Source organism: Terrapene carolina, unplaced genomic scaffold (assembly GCF_002925995.2).
Source record: "Terrapene carolina triunguis isolate 2854851 unplaced genomic scaffold, T_m_triunguis-2.0 Scaffold234, whole genome shotgun sequence".
Classification (NCBI taxonomy): Eukaryota; Metazoa; Chordata; order Testudines; family Emydidae; genus Terrapene; species Terrapene triunguis.
In genome coordinates this window covers 7214586-7239732 of record NW_020664585.1, presented here as the reverse complement: position 1 = coordinate 7239732, position 25147 = coordinate 7214586, and the positions used below count along the sequence as shown (strand labels likewise).

General features: G+C 41.1%; 1 protein-coding gene across 3 annotated transcripts in view; it reads right to left on the bottom strand.

Moving 5' to 3' along the window:
- Positions 1–9849, bottom strand: part of ATP2A2 (ATPase sarcoplasmic/endoplasmic reticulum Ca2+ transporting 2) — a 70046-nt gene extending 60197 nt beyond the window's left edge. For all 3 annotated transcript variants that reach the window (XM_024196179.2, XM_024196180.2, XM_024196177.2), the window contains exons 1-3: positions 8944–9849; positions 7918–7935; positions 7736–7818 (exon numbers count right to left, since the gene is read on the bottom strand). In XM_024196179.2, the coding sequence (XP_024051947.1) occupies positions 7736–7818; positions 7918–7935; positions 8944–9061 (219 nt within the window). In that variant the 5' untranslated portion in view covers positions 9062–9849. The remainder of the gene's footprint in view (positions 1–7735; positions 7819–7917; positions 7936–8943) is intronic.
- Positions 9850–25147: the final 15298 nt, after the last annotated feature.

Here is a 25147-nt window from a genome sequence, read left to right as displayed (position 1 = left end):
AAATTCAGACAGAGATCATAAGAGAACAAATGTGACAGCTTGTTTTAAGTCTTAACCACAGGTGTACTGATACCATAAATCAAGCCGACAGCCAGATCAAAATCCTTAAGATGTTTTAGAAGTCCAACAACTTCAGTTCCCAAAACATGGACCTTTCAAAAACATTTGACAAGGGTAAAATTTAAGTGAACCTATTAATTCAAACTACAATTAGCAAGAGACTTTTGTTAGCAAAGAATAATTGCTGGGGTCTAAAAATGAGAGAATTTTCCAATATGTCAAGATGCTCTAGTGACTGTACCCATAAAAAGTTAAAACAGGAGTCATTCAATTGCAAGTGTCTGATCTTCTGTCACAACAGGTTATGGGAGAGTGTCAAAATAACTTTATGTACATTTGATGAAACAACTGTATAGTAGCCTAGATTTAATAAGCACTAGCAAGTGATCAGGGATGAACAGATAAATAGCAACACATTAGTTTTTAAAACAACATTACCAACATCTTTTTTGCTTTACTAAATAGAGGAACAACAGAAACCAAAGTTTGGAAAATAACAGAATCTATAAATTATTTATTACTTGTTTTATTGTATTGCCTAGGGTCCTAGTCACGGACCAGGACACCTTTGTGCTAGGCACTGTACAAATGCCTTGCTATAGTGGCAAATAGTTCCATCTTACAATATACTAAACAAAAAACAAAAACAAAAAAAAAAGAAGGGTCCAGTGATATAATGACCCTTACTGATAGAAATCCGGTAATCAAATCATTGTAGCATGCATAACCATGAACATGATTAAGATCAACCATTATGGTATTGTTTTAAGACAATACTTTTGATAAAATTAAATTAAACAAAAAAATTCTGTATACCTAAGAGGCTAAAAAGCAAAGAAAAGCAAAATGTGCTTTTGCTTTTTTTTGTTTAAGTGGAAAGGAAGTCTGAGATGAAGGGAAATATCTAATACACATACTGCCCTGACACCTGAATGGTGAGAACAAATCTAGAGGGCAACTTTGATTCAACAATGTTTCATTTGATTGCTCAAGCCATATTTAATTGGTTTGAACTGTTGGCAGAAGTCTCTTAAGCAAAGTTTAACAAGGATGGGGCCATGGGACTTTTTAAAGTAGAAATATACACGAAGACTAAAAATTACACATGCAATGACGAGCAAAGAGTGCTTGTGGCTCAGGATGACTAAGAGAGAAGCAGAGGATGCTCCAGTAAGCCAGCCAGCAATAAACTGAATGGTCATGAAAACAGTTAGAAAAACCAGAATTAAATTAATAATGCTATGCAAGCATTTGTACTCCTAAAAAAGCCTCACTGTTTCAATAATTTTTATACCAGAGCACATTGTCTCAAATCTCTAATCTATCATATTAGGAAAGATGGAGGGAACAACAAAAATAGAATACAGTATACAAAGAGTGGAAGTTCTGGGATGAAATCCATTGCTCGGGAGATTATACCTACTGATCCATTAGACAAACTGGATTCTGTTATCAGTGGCCAAGAGTCAAGTTTTTTTCTTGAGAACGGCAGCTTTGAGGCAAAATATGAAAATCAAATGTTATCCTACCAATAAAAGGTCTTAGACCAATTAAAGTGGGTTCCTTTTACCTGTGCAATGTTCCTGGAATAAAAAGCTTGTTCTCCCAGGCCATTTAGATTTTTAACATTTACTATAGTTTGGACAAACCAATAGTGCCTGATTACCATTATCCTTTTTGTATTTCTCTAGAGTACAGTTTAGACTCTGTTAAAAATGCATATTTTGATTCAAATGTGTCTATTTTACTGGATAGGATATGTTTAATTTAAAATTAAACAAATAAAATATCCCTTTTTAATAGTTTCAACAAGAAATTATTCCATGCAGAAAGGAATTGCCAACCAGAGATTAAGATTCTTTCATTTCTCCCAAATTTAGTTCCGTCACTCATGAGATCAAAACTCTCCTTGCTAATTGTTACTGAAAAATAAAAACTCAGTGATGATTATAAAGGGAAATTGAAAAGTTTTACTGAGTTAACAGACTGCAACTACCTCTAGTATGTGCTGCCCCATGTTTCTGAATATACAATTGTTTTGCTATATACTTAATGGTAGCAGAAGAAAAAACAGAAGCATCTGGCAATTTAAGTTCTTACCTAGCTACAGCACCTTACTACAAGGGAACATTTTTAAAAGCTACATAAATTACTTCTTAAATCTCTGTGATCTTTCCCCATCAGATGATATCTTAGGTGACACTGTGTAATCTGAATTTTGCTGACAGCATGCCAATGTAATATATCAACACTATCCCTATCTTATGCAACATATAGTCATTACTATTCCAGATCTAACAGTTAGCTTGTTCTCAGGATGTTTTAGGACAACCCTGAAGTCCTTGCACAGAAAATTCTTATTTACTTCAATGGTGCAGTTTTGCATGCTTGAGGACTGAAAGATCAGTCTATACATGGGCCTGATTGGTATGTATAAGGAACATCTTTATTGGGCTACATTCACAACAATATACAATTTTAATCTAACCCTGTACCTAGCAAGTTTCCAGAGCACCCACCTGTAAGTCTGATTTGGTATAAAGGGGCTAGTAGTAGTAGTAGTAGTAGTAAATAAGGCTGGTTTCATGATCCTCTAATTTAGGCAACCAGTTATAAATACTTTCCCTAGACTACACTGTGTCCAGTATGAAAAACTATCACAATTCATTAGGAAAATATTAAGGTTGCATGGCAAAGTATAAAACTCAGGAAGTGCTAAAGTTGGGGTTGTGTGGATTACATTAACTCTGCTCTCTTGTATGTATACATGCATTATAATACGCTAAGTGATCATCTATTTATCAAACATTTTTCTACAATATTAGATACACGTTTAGCACTCTGAAAAGCACTGCGTACTCATCTGTGTATGTCAGTCTATTAGAGTCATTTAGATGACATTACAGAGTAAACCAGTCTCGTACAAAATATTATAGATTAAATACACAAGAAAATAACTTGGCTGTGAATTCTTGCTAACTGGCTCATCCTCTGAATTGCAACCACAACAGAACTAAGGCACTGGTGCTGCCCACATGGATCCCTGTGAAGTCCTACAGATTCCAATAAGACATTCTGGGAAGGGTCCATGCCTATAGATTCCTTTATAGGATCAGGTGAATAACTTAAATTTTCTTCTCCCCAAGACATGTATTTTAAGTCATTAGAGATATACTGGAGGGATATGGACAATGAAAATGGTCTACGAATACAAGAATGAAATGTTACAAGAGTATGTGCATCTAAGGCTGTAGAACAGCAATTCTCTGACTTTGAGATCTAGCATACCACATATACAACTCAATAAGTACTTGGCATACCATCTTAGTAATTTAAATCAGCACAGACATAATGGGTTATGATGTCAATACTATACAGCAGCCTGTGTAGTGCCTGACTGCAGTCCACATACCACCAATCGATGTACAAACAATTTGAGAACCACTAATGTTACTGTATGATATTTAAGAAAAGGTATGTAATGCACCTGCATAAAGGTGCAAAGGCAAGGTGTCATGTGCAAGCTTAACTTTCTCAATTCCTTACGTGAGTGCTTACACATGCAACCTTAACATAACGAGTTTTAAAATGGAATGTGTGCGTGCACATGCATGTGCAATATATAATGCACACTCTTCAAAGAAAAAATATTTCATGATAAGGAACCCACTATCCCATCTACCTTGCAAGGTCCACCAGGTAACTTTAGGAGTTGTGCAGTTTTTAAACCTTACAAGATGAGCAGTGAATGAACAAAGGCCTCTCTCGAGCTCTGCCGCAATTAAAACTTGCCATCATTAAGGTTTTTACTGCACAAATAATTTAGCTATGCACACATGTCCTGCCAGGCCTCCTTGAAGACACGGTGTGATTTTCAAAGACAACTCTCAACACAAAACCCATTTTCACCGGAACACTCAAACGCACTTCACAATCAGGACTATTTCCATGCCCAATTCCAACGCTCAATCTCTAAAGTGATTCAGCACTAATGCAATTCAAACAAGAATCTTCAGATTTAAAAAAAAAAAAAAAAAAAAGTCTTTGCAAAGTATATTCTCCTCTTCCCTCACACATGTACTCAAAGGCATTAGAAGCATTTTGTTACAAAAACTTTCTGAACATTTAACTTTTGGACAAAGACCAGGTCCATAAAATTTCAGTTGAGGTGAAAGTTTCAAAATGAAAACAAGGATTAGAACAGCAGATATTATGCAACCTTAACTTTACTTATTGCTACTGCTATACAAGGCCTTATGTTATCCAAGCACTACAGTCGTAACAGTCTCCCAGATCAACAAGTTTACAGAAAATATTTTAGGGTCACTGAGAACACACAATCCAAGTTTGTGCAATTTGTTTCTGATCTTACTCCTGCTGAAGTCCATTAACTTCAAAAGAAACTCAACAGTGCTGCCAAAGACTCAACTATACATAAAACTGAAAATCAGAAGCTCTGGTTAACTGAAAGACATTGCTAACGCATCCCCAACACAAGAAACAAATTTGTGTTTACCCAATAAACGTTGGAAAAACACCAGAAATGGTTCCTTGTATCTAAGGGTTTGCCTACATGGAGCAGAAATGCAGACTACAAAAGGTGTAATTTCTAAAGCACATGAATGTGTTGCATATTAATTGGTTCATGTAGACTCTCCTTGTGCGCATTAGAGGTTCCCAAGTGCATTTTAAAGTAGTGGTTTTTGATACAGTATTATGTTAAGGAGCAATATGGAAAAATCAAACAGATTACTCATCCCAGTACTGTATATGCAAAGAGAAAGCCCACCCCAAATTCAATTTTTTGAGATATATAGATATAGCTCAAAAATTGCTAAAAACAACGCCCCCCCAACACACACCCAAAATTATATTACATCCCAAAAAGCAAAGCCCTACACATTAACTTAAGACCAAAGCAACCCTGATGCACCTCATTTTAAAACTAAAAATCAGTTAATATGCTCTGTGTACACTCCTTGTAACCGAAAAAACACCTGTGATTTTCACATATTATTGTAGAGTGGTTGTCGTAGTATTACAAAGCCTCATTAACTTTTCAAGACTTAGCCCGTCCAGTTATCAATGATTACACATTATAAATTGTGCTAAATCATCCTCATGATGCAGCAATCCAGTGCTAAAGGTTCATTTTACCTCAACTGTATACACAATTTATCTTTCCCTGTAACATTTAAATTTCCCTGGGTGGCAGTTATGGGCCACAAGCTTCACACTTGAAATTTTTTTCCCTCTTACTTAATTGGCCTCTCAGAGTTGGTAAGACAACTCCCACCTGTTCATGCTCTCTGTATGTGTGTATATATATCTCCTCAATATGTTTCACTCTATATGCATCCGAAGAAGTGGGCTGTAGCCCACGAAAGCTTATGCTCTAATAAATTTGTTAGTCTCTAAAGTGCCACAAGTACTCCTGTTCTTTTTACACTTGAAAATGAGTGCTTTCAGAACTAATATTGGAGTTTAAATTATGTCGATCACCTTGAATATTTTATAGAAACAAATGTATTTCTAAATTTGTATGAGCTTAGCACAGTTGCGTGAAAGTTACCAGAACTCAAAGTCAAGCCACAAGTGAAAAAACAGAAGAAATTAGAAGTTATCTTTGATCCCAATACAAAACCCAAAAGCAAACAAAAAAACAAAACAAAACAAGTGAACTGCTCATAAAATAACTCCAATAAAAATTATTAGCTGCATTTCTATTTTAGCTATTGATTTTCAGGCCAAGGGCTTAACATGTTTTCCAAGAAGGAGGAGAAGTATTATCCCCGTTTTTAAGGTTGAGGAAATTTGAGACATAGAAAACTGAAGTGACTTGCCCAAGGTCCGAGCAGGTCAGTGGTAGAACTGAGGAGAGAACCCAGATATCCCAGTATTGTACCCTGTATTACACTGACTGCCTAATTTAGCAGAATAATTTCAGCAAACTGGAAAAAGGAGGCTAGTCTAATTGTTTAATAAGTTCAGTAAACATACTAGCGAAGTACATTTGGCCATGTACATTATTTGACCTGTGTCAGTTTAGCACAGGGTTGAATATGGAGTCAGCTCACTAGACAATTTCTTATTTGCTGAATTTGATCTTTACCTTCACCCATTTGGTTGGAAATGAAGTGGGATATAAATTTCTAGAAGTAGTAACTCATGCACTATAAAATTCCACTACCCTTTATTACGATCATTCTTTCCTCCTCTACCCTCATGAGGGATGCAACTTTCAGACCCTTTACAAAACTCTACCCCCCCGCCGAAAAACTAGATGTTAACCCATTTCTCAAAATTGCTACTGCCAGCCATGTTTTCTCCAAGGAAATATCAAAGTGACTAGAATGTGTCTGTCTCCACAGGCAAGCTCAATGCCAATCCTTGGCCAGCTGGCAATTATATACACACACATACCAAAACTGAGGCCCTCTTCTTTGAAACGGTGTGTCAGTTTTGTGATATCAGAAGCCTTTACTGGCCCAGAATCAACAACGCAGTATACTGCATCAGGCACAACAGGGATAACCATCCTCTTTTTTATTTTAAATAGTCTTAGTTTAAGACTGATCATTTGCTTCAGTCTATATTCATGATTAGTTGAACTTTGGCAGAAGGATAGAAAACTAGAAATCAGCACAAAATCCATGTTTTTATTCTTTTAGCTTATAAAAGACTAACACCTGTTTTTCTGGTCACAGAGTTAAGCTACAATTCCTTAGGTGGAAGTAAAAGTCTATTTGGTAGACTTTACTAACAATCTCTAATGTTCTGCACTTTTTTTTTTTTTTTTAAATAAATAGAAACCAATCATTCTGTTCTCCAACTTGTCAAAAACATATGCAGACCCATCACCTTCCTCCTGTATTTAGTCTTCAATTCATTTCTCCAGTTTCTTAGCAACCATATACCCCATACACACTGCATAAAGAAACTATCCAATTAAGCATACATTAAAAACAAAACAAAAACCAGGGTCATTTAGTGTTTCTTGTCCTTTCAATCCTGTATGCAAGATGAGGGGTCCACTTTACAAAAAGACTATCCAAAGGTCAGTTACCAAATTTGGTCAACAATGGTGCCATCATTGTCGTCATCATTCTTGTCACTGTCAAAAGCAACAACTGTCACCTTGCTATTATCAGGGAGGGAAGGCAACTGAAAGATTCCCCATGCAAATTCTATTTACAGTTTGCATGGTATCCAAAAACCTCTTCCAATGATCATCCATTTTGCTTGATAAAGATTAACTCAAAAGCAAAAAGAATGACCCATTAAACGCGTAATCGAGGTTAGTTTTAAAAGCCAACAACCAAAAGAAAGGTTGGGAAATCCCATTTCAAGTAGGTATACATATAATCCATCATATTTTTGGTATGCTTTTCACAGGTCTGTGTATGTCTAGTTTAACTGTATTCAAGAAAGAAGAGAATAGTATACACCATACATGAAGTGAATATGGAAAATCAATGTCTAAAACACGCAAAAGTTAACCTTTGCAAGATAACCAATTTAAGACTCAGCATGCAATTTATTTTTCCACAACATAAAAAGAACTAGTGTAAGCAAGAAAATAACTTAAGGAATAACCCTGTCCTTCAATATATATACAGTAGTCTCATTTGTTCAATGTGTGAAAAGTCTGAAAAAACAAACATTTTATACTTACAAAAGATATACAAGCTGCCAACAACAAAATTCTAACTAATAAGTCTTCAAATTGTTCAAGCACAAGCTCAAGTAAGGATTTTCCTGCAAGATATAAAAGGCAGACATATTGCATCTTAAATATACACAGAAAGATGCAAAGTATGGATAAGAAACATTAGAAGATTGTACAAGCTTGCTTACCTTCTTCAGCTGGTAATTCTGCATGAAGCATAGGTTTTCCCAAGGAGCATGTCAAAGAGAAAAGACTGTTAGATAACTACATTAGCTACTATAAAGCATCCATCATTAAAGATTATTTCTGAGCTAGCTAAGATGCGACAAAACTAAATTCTACCCGATTTTATGTATATAGGAAATTCAGATTTTAAGGCAATGCTGAGTAATGTAATTAAAGTACCTCCTTTCAACAAGAAGAATTGGAATGGGCCTCGCTAATGCCGCAATTTATGTCAAATACATTTTAGCAGCAATCGAGTAAGGTTACAATTCAGCCAAGTCATCACTCATGTCTGCTATGTTACTTCTGGTACTGCTGCATACAAAGGATCACAGGCTTCAAACGTTTTTCAGACTTCAGCAGAACACTGATTTCCCTCCACATTCACTTTACCAAAATATAAGATGTATATCCAAATACTTCACAATCTCATTTTTCTATTTAGGAATTGCTGTCTCCCCACCTGCTATTATTTCTCTCTGTAAGCCTGTTCTGCAATACAATTGGCACAAAAGAAAGCTATAAAAATAAAGCTCTGCCGCGCTGTCTTCTGAACATTTTTTTTTTAAAACAAAAAAACCCCACCTTTTTTCAAAAGTCAAAGAACGATATTTGGGTGGGACGGTTGAGAATAACGAAGAAAATGAAGGTCAAGTAAATAATAAAAGGGGCACATTAAAAAAAAGCATGTGCTTTATTTAATGGTCGAAGCTTATTTCCCACCAAGGTGAAAGGAAACGGAGGTGGCACCCTCCATGCTGAAGCAGCCCTGAGCGCTTAGGATATAAAAGAAACCCACGAGGTGGAGTTCAAGTCAGCCATCTTCTCTCTCCCTCGCTCCTATTCCGGGTCCTGAGTCAGATGCCGGCTTTGCACACATAGGTTAGGCCTTGAAACAGGGCCCGAAGGAGGATGAGAGGGAGAGAGAGGATCCCAGCACGCAGCAGCATCCCCCCGGCAGCGGCGGGCGTGGGGGTGGCTTCACCTACCGTTGGCGCCCCATCTCTCCTTGAGCTTCTTGACTTGCTCCAGGCTGAGCCCAGTGCTCTCGTTCACGCCGAAATAAGCCAAAACTTCCTCCACCGTCTTGGTGTGAGCGTTCTCCATGGCCGGGCCGGCAGATGGTGTCTCTCCTCCGCTTCCTTCTTCTCAGCAGCAGCAGGAACAGCAGCCGCAAACCCTCCACGCAGCCCGCCCGGTGCCTCTCTCTCTCCCCCTACGGGTCCCCAGCCGCCCCCGGGTGATTACCAGCATAGACCGAGACAACAATAGGGATCCGAGGAGCGCTCCTCTCCGGTCACAGCACCTGCACCCCCCCTTGGCTCCGTACCGGCGGGGGACTCGCCCCCACCCCCTCCCACCCCGCGGGAACACAACCGCCCGCTTCCTCTCACGGAGCTAGACAAGGGGCTCCGCTGCACCCCCTTCTACGGCAGCCGTTTGGGGGCCACGAGACAAAGTCACCCCCCCTTCTCTCAGGCGTCAGGCCAATGCCTGCTCCCACCCCTCTCCGAGAGGTACTGCGGGGGGGGGGGTGCTAGGGTAACAACCGCCCCCACCGGCACTGTGAGGCGCGCGTGGAAGGAATTGAGCTGTCCCCTTTTCTCCTCAGACGGAGAGTAATTGTCGTTTTCGCCGCTAAGAGGGGTAATAAGGTAATTTATCACCCCTGCTCTCCTCTGAGGGGTATGAAATGCCCTGTCTCCTCTAGGGGGCGTAGCTGCCCGGGGGGGTCGTTAACTGCCCCCTCGTCCCTCTAGGGGGGAGTGTGAATAGCCCGGCGGGGTGGGATCCGCTCCCGGCGCTCTCCAGCGGGCGGTGTAGCCTAGGCCGCTGTCTCCGGCTAGCCGGTGCTCTGCTTTTCTCCTGCTCCGTTCCCTCCCCAGCGCGAGCTGAGCCAGCGGCGGCTGCTCTAATAGAATTTATCGGAGCCAGCTCGCCGCGGCCCCTCTCGCGGCCGCAGCATGTGGACGCCGCTCATTGGTCGGGAGCAGGGAGCGGGGAGGAGGGAGCAGCCCCGCCCGCACGAACCCGGATCCGAAACGCCAGAAGCAAAGGGGCCCGCCCGCACCGCGACTCTGCGGAGCGCCGTATCCCACGCCTTTGGTACAAGTATGCGGGCGGGCGCAGGAGAGGGGCCGGGGTGGAGAAACGTCGTTTGGTCACTGCTCTGGGAGGCGGGAGCAGTCTCCAGTGGGCTGGCGGGCTGGCCCGGCGTGACCCCCAGGCAGCTCCCTGCCCTTGCGTGAACCTCATGACGGGCGGGGCGGGTGGACGACTGTCCTGTCCTAATGTCCTGATAGGACCCGGGGCCCGACACGGGGGGGCTTGTCCTGACAGCCCCCCGGCACGGTGTGGGGAATGCCCCCTGTTCTGGTAGGACTTGGCCCCCCGCGTGGAGTGGGGCAGGGATGCTGACCCCTGTCCTGACCGGCCCCTGTGCTCCCAGCACGGCAGGGGTGGGCTGCCCCCTGTTCTGTCAGGCCCTCAGCATGGGGGAGGGGAGACTGCCCCTTGTCTTGACAGGCCCCTGTGTTGACAGCCCCCTGCGTCCTGACAGGCTCCCTCCAGCACAGTGCAGGGAGCTGCCCCCTGTTCTGTCAGGCTCCCAGCCCGGTGGAGGGGCTCTCCCCTGTTCTACTGCCCCCCCCAGCACGTTGGGGGGGGGGGCTGCTCCCATCCTGACAGGATCCCCAGCTTGGGTGGAAGGCAACACAGGTGAGAGAAAGGGGACCAGTGGAGCAAAGAGGGAGGTGTGATGGAAAAGTGTCTCCCTGCCCCCAGCCCATCACCAGCTTGATTCTCCCCAGCCATTATCCCAACATTAACTAAGTCCCCACTGACCCACTCAACACCCCTTACAGAGCCTCGATTCCCATCCCAACACTAACGCACACACACATACACCTTTGGCTCACATGTACACACATAACAATGACTGACCTAGAAATGGACACACATGTGCAACGTGTCACCAACTAACACACACCAACTATCTCATGCACAGTATCAATGACCAACACCCACCAACCAACCTCTAACTGTCAACAGTGATACCCACACCACATAATAATTCTCCAACTTCAAGTAATATATAATACATGACATTGACTGACGCACACCAACTCCAGCTGATGCTGGGGGTATGTCTACAATGCAATCACGGGGCGTGATTGCAGCTTGTGTAGACAGACGTGAGCTAGCTTTAATCTAGCTAGCTCAGGTATCAGAACACTGAAGTTGCGGCCGCACAGGCTTCAGCGCGGTCTGGACAATCTTGCACAGAACCCTGGGTAATTATTCAGGTGGCTAACCTGCACTGCCACATGTTCATTGCTCTGGTATCCAAGCTAGCTAGTTAAAGCTGGCTCTGGTATGTCTACACAAGCTACAATTACAACTCGTGATTGCAGTATAGACATACCCTGAATGACACACAATATTGACAGTGTGAATTTACATGTCGAACAACACACAACCACACACAATGTATACACCCTACAAGTACTCAGCACCAACCAATATAACATGTATATATATATTGACTCATACATGTATACATAAAACTGCTCCACACACAAGTTGACACCACACATTGTACACACATACTCAACACCAATATAGACAATATGTGCACAATCACTAATACGCTGCCTGAAACAAGAGCAACACACAGACCCCTGTGCCCCTCTTCCCCACGTTCCGGCCACTTCCCGGAGCGGCGCGGGGGCAGGGCAGGCAGGGAGCCTGCCCTGCCCTGGTGCACGTCGGGCTGGAGCCGCTCTAGGTAAATGCTAGGGGGGGCGGGGGGTCCACAAGGAGCTTGCGGGCCGCAGAAAACAACCCCGTGGGCCGCATGTGGCCCCCGGGCCGCGTGTTTGAGACCCCTGATCTATGCTGAAATGTGCCACATTGTTTGCAGAAGTGTAGCTGACCCCCAAAAAGCTTTCAATGTAAATAGTGTTCAGACAGAGGACAAACTAGGTGTTAGGGAGATATAGAATGTATCAACTTTACAATTTACTTTTTGTCTTGTATTCAGTTCTTTTTTACTTGCCTCAATTTTTTTATGCACACATGACACCAGCCAAGACAAATACATAACACACAATATACACTTGACACTTATCAGCACACCCAAAAAAAGCACAAAACACCGGCACCCCACACCAGTACACACACACACATACACTGACCAACACATGACACAGACCTAACTGATACAAACTCCACCATTCAATATCAATTGACACACACATGCACATACGTGATACAGGCCAATGCACCTGTATTTCAACATAGACCCCAAACACACCACAACATATGCTCCCAATGTAATGTGCATACACGATACTGAATGATACAAACAATTAATGATATACACAACTCATACTGACACACGCCAATGACACCAAACAACACACCAACCACATGTGTAAACACATCCCAAACTGGCACACACACAACACACTGACTGATTCGCCAATACAATACACCTCACACCAACACAGCATGCCAACATATAGCAATCTGACACATGGCGCAGACCACAAGTACTATATATATATAGTATTTTATATATCTGGTGTCTTGAGTGTACCTGTCATTCATATATATATATATATATATGAATGACAGGTACTCTCAACACACTAGATATACACACTCACCTTCACACATCAGAAACACTTCAAAGTCTCTTAAAAGATTGCACTTCATTTTCTTACCTCCCTTTCAAAGATCAGTAAAAGGTAACGTCAGTAACAATGTCCCCAATAAAAAAATATTAAAAATAAAATCAGATCATACTTCATAATGATTCTTCCCTGTTAAATATCTTTACAAGTAGTTATAAGACTACCTTTTGTGTGTTTGTTTCTCCAAAAAGCTCATGTGAGCATCTTTTAATGAACCTGAAACATGGCAAGGGCAGTGTAACAGGATAGCAGTGGGCTTCTGAGGACCATACCTGTTAACAGGTGTTAGCCCTGCTAGGTGATGCCGAGTCCTATAGGACTCACTAATTTAAAGTATAATTTGCTCACCCTAACCTGTCCTGTTGATATCCTCCATTCAACATGACTGCAAGACTTGGTCCCCCCACCCCAATTTCTTTTGCACCGTTAGGAAACAGATATATGTAAAACTGAGACTAAAGCCAAAGTGGCATCACCTCATTCTTTTTTCCTTTGATCTCATGGAAGTTCCATGGTGCAAACTGTGGACTGTTGGGGCTCTGTGAGTTTTGGGGGGCATGAATGGGTTGATGGTGGCTCTGTGTGTCATCCTCTTTCTCTAAAGCTACTGAACTGAATATGGTTCACTGCAGCTTTAATGACCAAATTCCAATCTATGCACCTTCTACCTTCCCCTTCACATGTGTGGATGGGCAAGGTACACATGTGGCAAGGGAACAAATAGCACCGGGGGCTCCAGAGAATAGTATGGAGGGGATGTCTGTGCAGATCTCCCAAGATCCATGGAGAGCCTGGGATAGCTGCACATTTGAGGTGCAGCTTCTGAAAGGATCGTACTTTGGGACCTCATGAAGTTTCCCAAGAAATGTATCCCCCTCACATGGTAGAAGGTGATCTTAGCCCAAGTCGGTGGAGAGGCACCTAAGCGCTCCTTAAGCAGTGCAAACGTGAAGACTTCAAGCGGATTAATTTGTCCAGCAGGTACAGAGCTCAACACCATCCATCTAGAAGGTAAAGGGAAAATGATTTATTTCACCATGTACAAAAAATGAATTTCAAGTGTGTATTCAGAGTGATACCTTAGGAAGAAACACAACTAAATGGGATAACTTAACCCTTGGTGAAACTCCATTGATTTAATAGAAGTACACTATGCGTGAACTTTGCCCGCTATCTTTTTTACTGTAATATATTAGGAGAAGAAGCCTAGGGATAGGGCAGCAACACAAAAACTACTCCTGCAGTCTTTACTCATTGAAGTAAATGGGAATTTGGCCTGAGTGAGGATTGAATGATCTGGCCCTCGAAATGCAGTAACATTCACTCATCCACACTGCTGCAAGGCAGAGTTGCAGTGATGTTGCTGGTTATATTAAGGATTGTCCTTTCCATACATAAAACCACTGTGCATTATGGTGCTCAAATGTCAAATAAAGAGACGAATAGCTTTGGCTGGAGCTAAGCATAGAGCAGGAGGGTACTACACAAATCCCTAGTGAGCTCAGGCAATGCACCTGAATCCTGACCTGACCTGCAATACCCTTTCTATTTTAGGCTGGGCCTCTCCTAAGCAGACATGGACAATGTTTTACCACTGTGTTAAACGATGCCAGTTATGTGATATTTTTGCAGGCTGGCTAATTGCCCACTAGAGTCTCGGTAGAGGCCACCAAACTCATCTCACTTGTTTATTGAGTTAGATTCAAAGTCAAGTGAGTGAAAAACAAGGGCATTGACCCTCACTGTACTACTTTTTTCCACTTAAATTACTGTTATTAAAAATGTTGTACAGTTACAGTCTCTTAAAATCTGCAAAACATATTAAAATGCCACAAAAATGCTATACCAAAGTGGAATGGTTTGAGAACTGCAATTCTCTGATAGGATAATGCAGTTTAAATATAGTAACTATTTTTTTTCCAGTTAGCTTGCTCTTTGATTTCATGGTAATATGTCAAAGATTTTTTTCCTCCCCCTTTAAGTAGCTTATAGCTTAAACAGCAAAATGCTTAAAATATTAAGATGAAACAGTTATATAAACCCAGTAGAAAAATTATCAGTGATTAAATGTGATTTTGAATTTGAATAATTAAGTTAGTTGATTTCTTTCTTTATCGTTTTTATTGGTAGGCAGTGCGTATTCTTGGATCAGCAGCTGGTAGGATTTCACTACCACAGAGGCCCAAAGACTGTGAATACAAAGGATAGAGTTGCAGTCAGGAGATTTCTAGAACTGGATCATTGTTCCTGCACTGAACAGCTGTCTCCCTCCTTGACAGTGTAAGTAGAAGAGAGACAGTTGGCCAGATTCCAATATCAGTGAAACTGGGAGTAAGGGATCAGAATCGGGCTCAATAGGTTTCTTAATTTATTTTTGTGGCTTGTCGCTGAAGACTCCATTGGAATAGCTGCCACAGCCACCTCAGCGTCCCTCTTTGGAAAAATCTTGTTGTCTATTCTAACACTGATGTCAAAGGGAGACCTGCACATATAGGAAGCCGAGTCCAGTCACACACATCTGAGAGGAGAATTTTGCCCTTACTTTGTGGTCATGTTATTTCTCTTAAAGGGAAATTAGCTTGATTGCTATCTTTAAAATGTGCAACAGCTCCAGAAACTGGCCCATGGGGGGGTAGGATGGTCTTTTGATAAAAGCCCAGGAGGACCAAGAAAGGCTCAGGAGATCTGAGTTCTGTTCTTGGCTCTGCCAAGGACTTTCCATGTGAATTGGGGTAAATCACTTATGAGAAGATTATCAAAGGCACAAATGTCAGTTAAGTGTGTAACTCTCGTTAGATAGGCACCTAACTCTTATTTGTGCCTTTGAAAAGCTCCCCCTTAGCACCTCTGTGCCTTAGTTTCACAATCTATAAAATGGGGAAAGTGATACTTACCTACCTGATAGGGATGTATGAGTCTTCATTCATGTTTATAAAGTGATTTGAGATCTTGGATGGAAGGCATTATAGAACTGCAAAGTATTATTTTTGTAACAACTTCATGGCCACTTAGAATGTCATACTTGTCACCGTGCTGCATACCATAGCCCCATAGAGCTTCATGGCAACAAGGGGAGTAGAACTTAGATCATCATACTCCAGAAACACAGACTACTACCACTTAAGCTAAAAGAGACTATTTTAGCTGCTATCAGTAGGGCCTGTAATATTCAGCTGAACAGTTCTCATTTCCAGTGGGGACACAGACATGTACACAAACCACTTCATTTTGTTGTTATATTATTAAAACTTTAGATTATATTATTCTGGAGGATTTCTTGTTGTTTGTACCAATGTTATTAATAGAAATGCTATTATATTACATGGTACAGAATTCCTTACCAGTACAGCAGAATCTCTTAAACAGATAGGGCAAAACTTGTTCTTTGCACAGTCATCCCATTAAGTTAGTACCATTAAGTTAGTACCATTCGTAGAAGTGTAAGGGCAAATCCTAGAAATGAACAACTGCAAGACTGGGACATGGTGTGGAAGACTTAAAAGGCAGCAAAACCAATGCAATTCCACTATAAGTGAAGGAGGGTAAATTAGAGAGAACATACAGGGGCTGTGTACTCTGGGCTATGCTTTGTGTGGCTGTATCAGTGATAGCATGGAGAGGGAGTTACGACAAGCCAAGAGAGACTTCACAGATCTATCAGCCAAACTGCTTCTTCATAGGGGTGATTACAGTAGTCCCTGTGTGGCTGTAACAGTCAGAGAGTGGCTTTGGGATGGCAAGTTTCTGTCTCATCACCCCCTGTGGAGCAGTTGAGCATACAGCCTGTTTACTCAGGGCACGTCTTCACTACCTGCCGGATCGGCGGGTAGCAATCGATCTATTGGGGATCGACTTATTGCATCTAGTGAAGATGCGATAAAATCGATCCCCGATGGCTCTGCCGTCGACTCCGGAAATCCACCGCGGCAAGAGGCGGAAGCGGAGTCGATGGCGGCGCGGCAGCGGTCGACTCGCCGCCGTCCTCACAGCCAGGTAAGTCGACCTAAAATATCTTAGGTCGACACCCCCCCCCCCGTAGTGTAGACCTAGCCTTAGACATAAGGACATAAGAATGGCCATACGTCAGACCAAAGGTGCATCAAGCCGAGTATCCTGTCTTCCAGCAGTGGCCAATGCCAGTTGTCCCATAAGGAATGAACATAACAGGTAATCACCAAGTGATCCATCCCCTGTTGCCCATTCCCAGCTTCCGGCAAACAGACTTTGTGTAGTAAGAGAGATTTGAGCCTTTCAAGGGCAGATCCTTGGGTATAAGGAATCACCTAAAATTGCTTACTCTTAAAAAGATTTTTCAAGCAACTCTCTACCCAGTCACAGGTTCCAATCATAGTCTTGTGGCACTACACAACAAGCAAACCCACTCCACACAGAATGGCCTAATAGGGAACATCAAATGGGAAACTCAAACTCCTTGTGAGCTTTCCAGGTCAAAAGAAGGACTTGCAGGTACCCTTACTGTAGGCAAACAGCAAAATGCAGGATCTAAAAGCCTTTCTATGCACTGGAGATTGCATAATTTTCAGTCATTCTTTGGGAACTAATGGCACATTATTTATTATTATTTTATATTGTTGTGGCATGGCACTAGTTGGAATAATTTTAAATGGACTTTGTGGAGTATTTTCTTCAAACTCATACATATTTATTTACTAGCGGCATGAAATCCATAATGAAGTGACATTCTTGGGTTTTCACATGTAGACAAAATCCTCCTATGTCATCAAACAGTCTCTTTTATTAGCAACAGAATGTATTAATTAAACCTTCCATGCTATTTTTAAAATATTTTAATAAAAAATTATGCAAAAGATAAAAATCCTGCTTTATTCCATCCACCGTCCCCTGAAATAAGATAAAATTAGTCAGAAATCACAGCACAAATGTTCTTTTTGGTTTGATAATTAAATTCTAAGAATTTGATCCATCAAAGATCCTTGCTAGAATTATTAACACTATAATGAAACACATGATTTTTGCTCTCAAAAGGGAACATTTTTGTAGTAAGATTAATGGACACAATTACTTCATCTCTGTCACCCTCCCCTGTCTTTCCTGGGGGCATTGCACCTGTCTCCAAACTACTTTGATTCAGGTCAGAAAATAATAAGCACCTCTAATAATATAACTTCCCAGGCCAAGCCTAAGGGCATCTTTCTTCAGTGGAAAAACTGCTACATTGATCTTCTGTGTTTCCATTTTCTGACCTTTTTTCTACCTTCCACTATCATCTATATAGGTGCTTCATAACAAGCGGTGGTTGCAGGGGCTTTCATCTTATAAGTGACCAGCAGAAGTTTTTGGTCCCCATAAGAACAAAATTCTTAACATGAATCTGTCAGAGGTCAGGGCTTCCAGACTATGGGACATGTTTTTTTCTTTTGCTTGTGCATAGTTCCCATCTACGTCAATGGAAGTTAGGTGCTAACTGGAATTCTGACCTTCAGTACCCTTTCTATTTCAAGAATCTATGTTTGCAAAAGACTATTTTACTCCAGCTTTTTTCAGTTCTTTTGAGGAAAACACACTGTTGGGTCTTACCTAACCCTCTTTGGAGGCACTTTTAAAACTCTTGAATTTAGGTTTTCCTGGAGCCACTTGTAACTCCTGGGTCAGAAAACATTATTGAAAAGACATCCATTTTCACCCCCTACAATCGCTTAGTCTGAGAACTCTATGGCTTTCTCCACACTAGTGTTGAAACCATGCGAATAACATTCTTGTTACTAGAAGTATTCTAGTATGGTTTTCCTACTGTAGACAGTCTTTTTTTTAAATTAGATCCATGCTAGTAAGATTGCTATAATATGATAATATAAACAATAAATACTTTGCATTCATAGAGCCTTTTACTCAAGAATCTCAAAGCACTTTACAAACCTTAATTAATTAAGGTACACAACACCCCTGTGAGGGTGATTAGTATTATTATCATCCCCATTTTACAGAAGGGAAACTGAGGTACAGTGAAATGAAGTGACGTCTCCAAGGTCACACAGTCTATGGCAGAATTGGAAACAGAAACTGGGTCTCTTGGCTTTTCATCCTCTGCTTTCACCATTCACCCTAAATACTCTAAAGCATGGTTTTGTAATACATTCACTGTATGGTTTTCAAAAAAATATTCTTGTCCACGATGGTAAGGCAAACTATGCTAAAAAAACATGTTCTAGCAACCACCAATCTACCAAGTTGTTGTTAGAATGCTTTTAGTCTGAATGCGGACAAGGCCAAGAGAACATATATTTCACAAGTTAATCCTGACCCTAGATACATTTAGAACAGATAATCAACAGAGTTAAAGATTTTCTAAATAATTAATGTACAACAGTGTAATGGAAATGAGGTGTTCTGTGATTTCCCTAGACACTCGTTCTGGATGTATCATGTGTATCTTTGTATATCTCTGATATCCATACAAAATTCAGATGGGAAATTTTCAGAGCACATTTGTACTGTAACTGTACAGCTCTTAGAAAAAGTGAACAAGCTACATAATGAATTACCTTTAAAATGGGCAAAATAACAAGTTCAAATGCATGGCAGATGCAGACTCCTTCTAGATTATTATGGCTCCTTCTTCAAGTGTTGGCAGTCTTTATTAACGTAAGGCGCTGATTTAATATGAGTATGTCCACTACAGCCTTCACAGACATTATGTTGATAGGCAAACAGACAGATAAATATGGAGAGATAGTACAGGATGATTAAATTAAAAGCTGGAGCGGATGGAGATATTCAGTGATCTCATTCTATTATATGTAGTGGAAGAAGCATGTGAGTAAACTGACAATGCAAAATTCTGCTCCTGGTTACATCTGTGCAACATCACTGACTTCAATGGGATTGCAAAATGCAGGAAGGAGTAGAATTTGCTTCATTGCAGAGAAAATAGGTCTTGTTTTCCTGTATGTGGAAACACAAAGCAAGAGCCTTAGGAAATATTGTCCTGGTTTATCCTGACTGGAAGTTCAGGGATCTGTTTCACATTTCTGGCTGAAATGGAAAGTGAACCTGGGTGTAAGCTACTGATATATTCAGACGGCCTGTCTTCCCAGGAAAAGCTATTCTGTCTCCCTTGGAAAACAACTGCCAAAAGACAGCTCTTGCTACATGTATGTTCCACTGCACCAGGAAGGCTTAGGACTCTTAACTCTTCACCTGTTGAGACGAGCTGCAAAATTAGGGCCAGATTGTAGCTTCATTTGGCCACACAGGGAGTGAAGAAGGAGCATTCGTACCCAAAGAGGAATTTTGGCCATGTCAGCTAGAACAGACAGGATTTCTCCAGGGCATCTTGGAAGACCCACCCACTGAATGGGTGCAGCAGGCTGACTCAGCTGCCCTGGCTGTTGCTGTGGGCTTATCTTGCTTTCCACTTGGGGAGTCTAGTGGCAGCACTGGACTAGCGCAGTGCTCATGTAGTTATTTACACCTGTGAAAAGTGAGTGTAAATCATCACCATTCTGATTTGGTATCATTTTACTTCTACATCTATCTCCTAATGCTATTTTTATCAACCTAATAACTCCCATCTATTTTCACATTTAGCCATGTCAACAAGTTCCTCACATTTCTGACTTCACTTCTTCATGTTCAGTCATCTATCTGCAAAGTTGACTTTCCCTCAGGCACAAGCCTTAGGGCAGTATGTTGAGTTCATATACTATTCCCAAATGTGAAATTGACAATTTTACACATCACAGGGTTTTCATATTATGTTAATAGGGGAAAGAAAGAATGAAATTCTCTTCATTATGGATGATAAAGACTTGTCATACAGCACCTGTTCACAAGAGCTGGAGTATGTGATGTGAGTATGAGCCACTTCATACTTACAGTACAGAACACTCCCATTATTTTTTGTTGAATGACACCCATTGCTTAGCTTTATCCATCCAGAAACAAGCAGGTTCCGTTAATAGTCTCATCAAACCATGCACAGCCCAAGGTGTAGCAATCACTTATGTTTCCTTAAAGAAGTTCTCTTAGAGACTGTGAGGAATACTCATCTTCCACCAGAAAAGTTTTCTCAATGTCATACTCTCACTTCTGGTCTCCATCAGATGCTGAGCCAAATCCTAAAATATGCTACTTGGGTCTATGGGCCCCCAAAGTAGCTTAAAACCTGAATGCCCCTTGTACAGCTATTCTGTATGACTCACCATGGAGATGAAGATTACAGTGAGATTCATTCCTCAGTCCACTCATATCCTGTACTACTTCCATAGTAACAACTTCTGCCTGGCACAGACACCCTGGTTAGGGGAGAGGGAGAAGTTTCCATCCCTCAGCATTGTTACATTTTTATGCAGAGCAAAGCCCATTTACTCAAGTTGTGCTCCATTTCCATTTCCAATAATTTGGTCTTACGAGCGTGACTGGTATCTTAAAAGACACCACATACAGGTGTTTACTATTCACCTATACCAGGGGTCGGCAACATTCGGCACGCAGCTCGCCAGGGTAAGCACCCTGGCGGGCCGGGCCAGTTTTATTTACCTGCTGACGCGGCAGGTTCGGCGGATCACGGCCCCCACTGGCCGCGGTTCGCCATCCTGGGCCGAACCTGCCACGTCAGCAGGTAAATAAAACTGGCCCGGCCCGCCAGGGTGCTTACCCTGGCGAGCCGCGTGCCGAACGTTGCCGACCCCTGACCTATACAGATGCTAGGTGGCAATATTTACCTCTACCCCAATATAACACGACCTGATATAACACGAATTCGGATATAACGCGGTAAAGCAGCGCTCCCGGGGGGGGGAGGGGCAGGACTGCGCACTCCGGAGGATCAAAGCAAGTTCGATATAATGTGGTTTCACCTATAACGTGGTAAGATTTTTTGGCTCCCGAGGACAGCGTTATATTGGGGTAGAGGTGTACTTCCTAGAAAGGCAGACTCTTTGATGGGATCACTTAGCTGCAAAATGTCTATAATTCTTTGCCTAGGGAGTTGTGATTGTCACCCAAAAGCATGGCCTTCTTCAGTTAGTCTTTCCTTTGTTTGCTTCTGAGTGATTTATTTCAAATCATGTCTTGTTACTGTTTCTGTCTATTTTCATTCCTTCTGAGCCACCCAAATAACTGGCCTGCAGCTCTTCCTTTGGATACGAGTGCTGGGCAAAGGCAGTGCTGGTAGTTTCATTTTCTGCTATTTCGAATTAAGAAGAGTCAGTTCAATTACTATAATTATTTAACATTCTCGTTTAAATTCCATTCTCTCTTCAGAGGATTTTCTTCCTTTCTTGATAACAAAGGAATAACAAGCAGATATTGAGTTCTGTTGTGGTGAATATCAAAATTAGGTTGCTGCAGGGTCCATCTTGATGATTATGTTTCTTGGTCCTAGCATCCCTTGGTCCTGGGGATTTCTCAAAGGAAGGATATATTATTGCTGCCTTCTGTGAAGAGGACATAAAAGGCTGATAAAGCCCTCAATTACCTTGGTGTCACTTCTATTGACTCAGGCCTGGTCCACACTAACCCCCCACTTCGGACTAAGGTATGCAAATTCAGCTACGTTAATAACGTAGCTGAATTCGAAGTACCTTAGTCCGAACTTACCGCAGGTGCAGACGCTGAAGGCAGGCTCCCCCGTTGATGCCGTGTACTCCTCTCGCCGAGCTGGAGTACCGGCGTCGACGGCGAGCACTTCCGGGATCGATCCGGGATCGATTTATCGTGTCTAGACAAGACGCAATAAATCGATCCCAGAACATCGATTGCCTGCCGCCGGACCCGGAGGTAAGTGTAGACGTACCCTTAAATGGGAATTGCACCAAAGTAACTGAGAAGACAATTTAGACTGAAATATAACCTCCAAAGGATATTAAAAATATGAAGCTTGTTTTTTTCCTTTGAAATACCAGGAAAGTCAAGTCTGATCTTCCACCTGTTTTGCTGGAGGACCTCTTGATTGGCTTGGTGCTTGTTTATTGTGTGCTCTCACATATTAACAGAAGTTGAGTGAAAAATAGTAAAGACTTCTTTTTGCAGTACACTTGTCATTGAAGTTAAGTAGGTATTAACAAAAACAAACAAGAAACAAAGAGTTTTTAAAAGTCTGACTCAGAATTTCTTCCTCTCCTAATTGCTTTATTTTGACTGTCTTTGCTCTTGCAACGTCATCATTTCACTAGTTCTCCAGTTGCCATAGATTCTTCCAGAGTGGACAAAACTGGAATTGCTAATGTAAAAGACAAGCAGAAAAATGAATCTTTTAAAATACAACAACAAAACCAACTTCCCAACCCTCTTTATACATCATAAAGAAGCAAAAAAGGATATGAGTCCAATTATTTTTTCCTTTCCAGGTCACCTTTAAGTGACTTGGCCCAGGTTTTAGGTTCTAGAACCCAGAACTTCATAGTTCCTGGAAATGTCATTTTTAATGAGGGCCATGGCACACAACATCTTTTGGGGGTTACACTTTATGGATCTTGGCCTGTGTATCACCACTGCATCTTCAGGGAACTCTGCTTTCTGGGGATCGCTGTACACCTAGAGCAGCTTCACGGATCTCCTGCTGCAAGAGGGTGGTCTTTCTCTGTATGTTAAGAATATACTAATATCTCACATCAGTGTGGCTAGTTCCTGCATGCCAATTTGAATCTCATTATTATTATTGTTGTTGTTATAGCACCTAGGAGCCCTAGCCATGGACCAGGACTCCATTGTGCTAGATGCTGTACAAACATCATGCTATCTACAAACAGAATCATTGGTTGACTGTCATGATGTTGTCCATCTGCATGAACTATGCTGAGCTCCAGTACAAGGGTTCTACACAACCTAGGTCAAAATTGTTCGAATTACAATAACTACTTTGTTAAATACTAAATTAAATAGGGGACCTGTAGCTGCATTTTGGTAAATGTTCAGAAAAATCTGCACATTTTTCCATTATAGTCATGAATTTCAAAAGTCTAACATTTATTCTGCTTATGATAACATTTTGAAGGGGAGATATACGTAGAGATTAAGGGGAAAAAACAGACCTTATTTTCACCTTTTGGGAGATGACTAATAACTGCAGCCAGTCAGGATATACTCATTGCATATGCAATCAGATTAGTTGGCATTGCTGTAGATCTCTCTTCTATTGACTTCTGAGAAGATAAATTATAGAAATCTATCATCTTATCATGACGATTTTCAGCAAATCATGAGTCAGGATTATTTTTACATATCTGAAACATTTTTTATTTTCTCTGATTTTTTCCTCACTGAATTCATGGTGAGCAATAATTACACTTTGCAGGCATACGGCATGTTTCATCCAAGTATCTCAAAGTTCTTTACAAGCAATTATTTTCACAGGTACACTGAGAGCAAATAAGTAATACTGTCTGCATTTTACAGTCAGGGAAAACCAGGCACAGAGAATTTAAGGCCCAAATTATCCTCTCAGCCACACCAGTGCAATTCCCGTTGATTCTGATTGAAATTACACTGATGTAATTGGCCATGATCCAGCAAAGTACTTTGCTTGTGTTTTGTTGGATTGGGACCACTGGTGGCACACACTATAATAAAATCCAGAATTACTGAATCCCATTCCAGTGCTTTATACAGAGGGGATGTCACAGGGCCAAATCTTGTTATATAAAGGAATACAGGTGTGGTGAAAAGATTTTAACTGCATCATTCTGGGGTGGTTCCATTATTCATTCATGGTGAATCTACAAATGATTTATGCAGGTCATCGCATATGTGTACCAATACAATCTATATCATACATAATGTAATAAGTACATACCACACATTTTATAGAAAAATAGATGTTTTAGAGAGATTTAAATTTTTCACTGATAATTTTTTAATCCCTCCAGCTACAGACCAGGTGTTTTTGTTATTATGAGTCCAGCTGCATGAGTTTCAGTGGTAAAGAAAATCTATAACTAATAAAATGTTATAAACTTCTAAAAAGCTTTTCTATAATAAAAGTGTAATAGATTTAAAGTCTCTGATATCTTCAGCCCTTGCAGGGATAGAAACAAATGCTGTCTCATTGGGAAGATAGGAATCTCCCGTTTCAGATGGCATAAAGTTTCCATTTTTAGCTTTACAATGTCATGAGATATTGGGCTTTGCAGCTGTCACTGGTCCAGGACTGAATATTACCCATTCTGGACCTAAAACCACTTTAATTTTTGAGGTTAAATTCTACATGGGATGGGGAGAAGTAAACATTTGTATGGGAAGTTTATTTATTGTTTAAATAGTGGCAGTTTGAAGAAAACGGAGTGTTAAAAAAACAGTGAAGATAATTTAAAATAGGCTGAAACTCCCAACAAAACATTTAGCTTTCTCTTAGCTGGGATCATATAAAAATAGAAAATAATTAACTGGGGCCAAAATACACTTCATGCTGAGTGTGCATGAGCTAGAAGGTTTGGAAATAATTAGGAGCAAAACTGTTAATATTCCATTTAAATATCTGTTGCCCGTCTGTCCAGTTGTGAAAGCTCAATCTGTT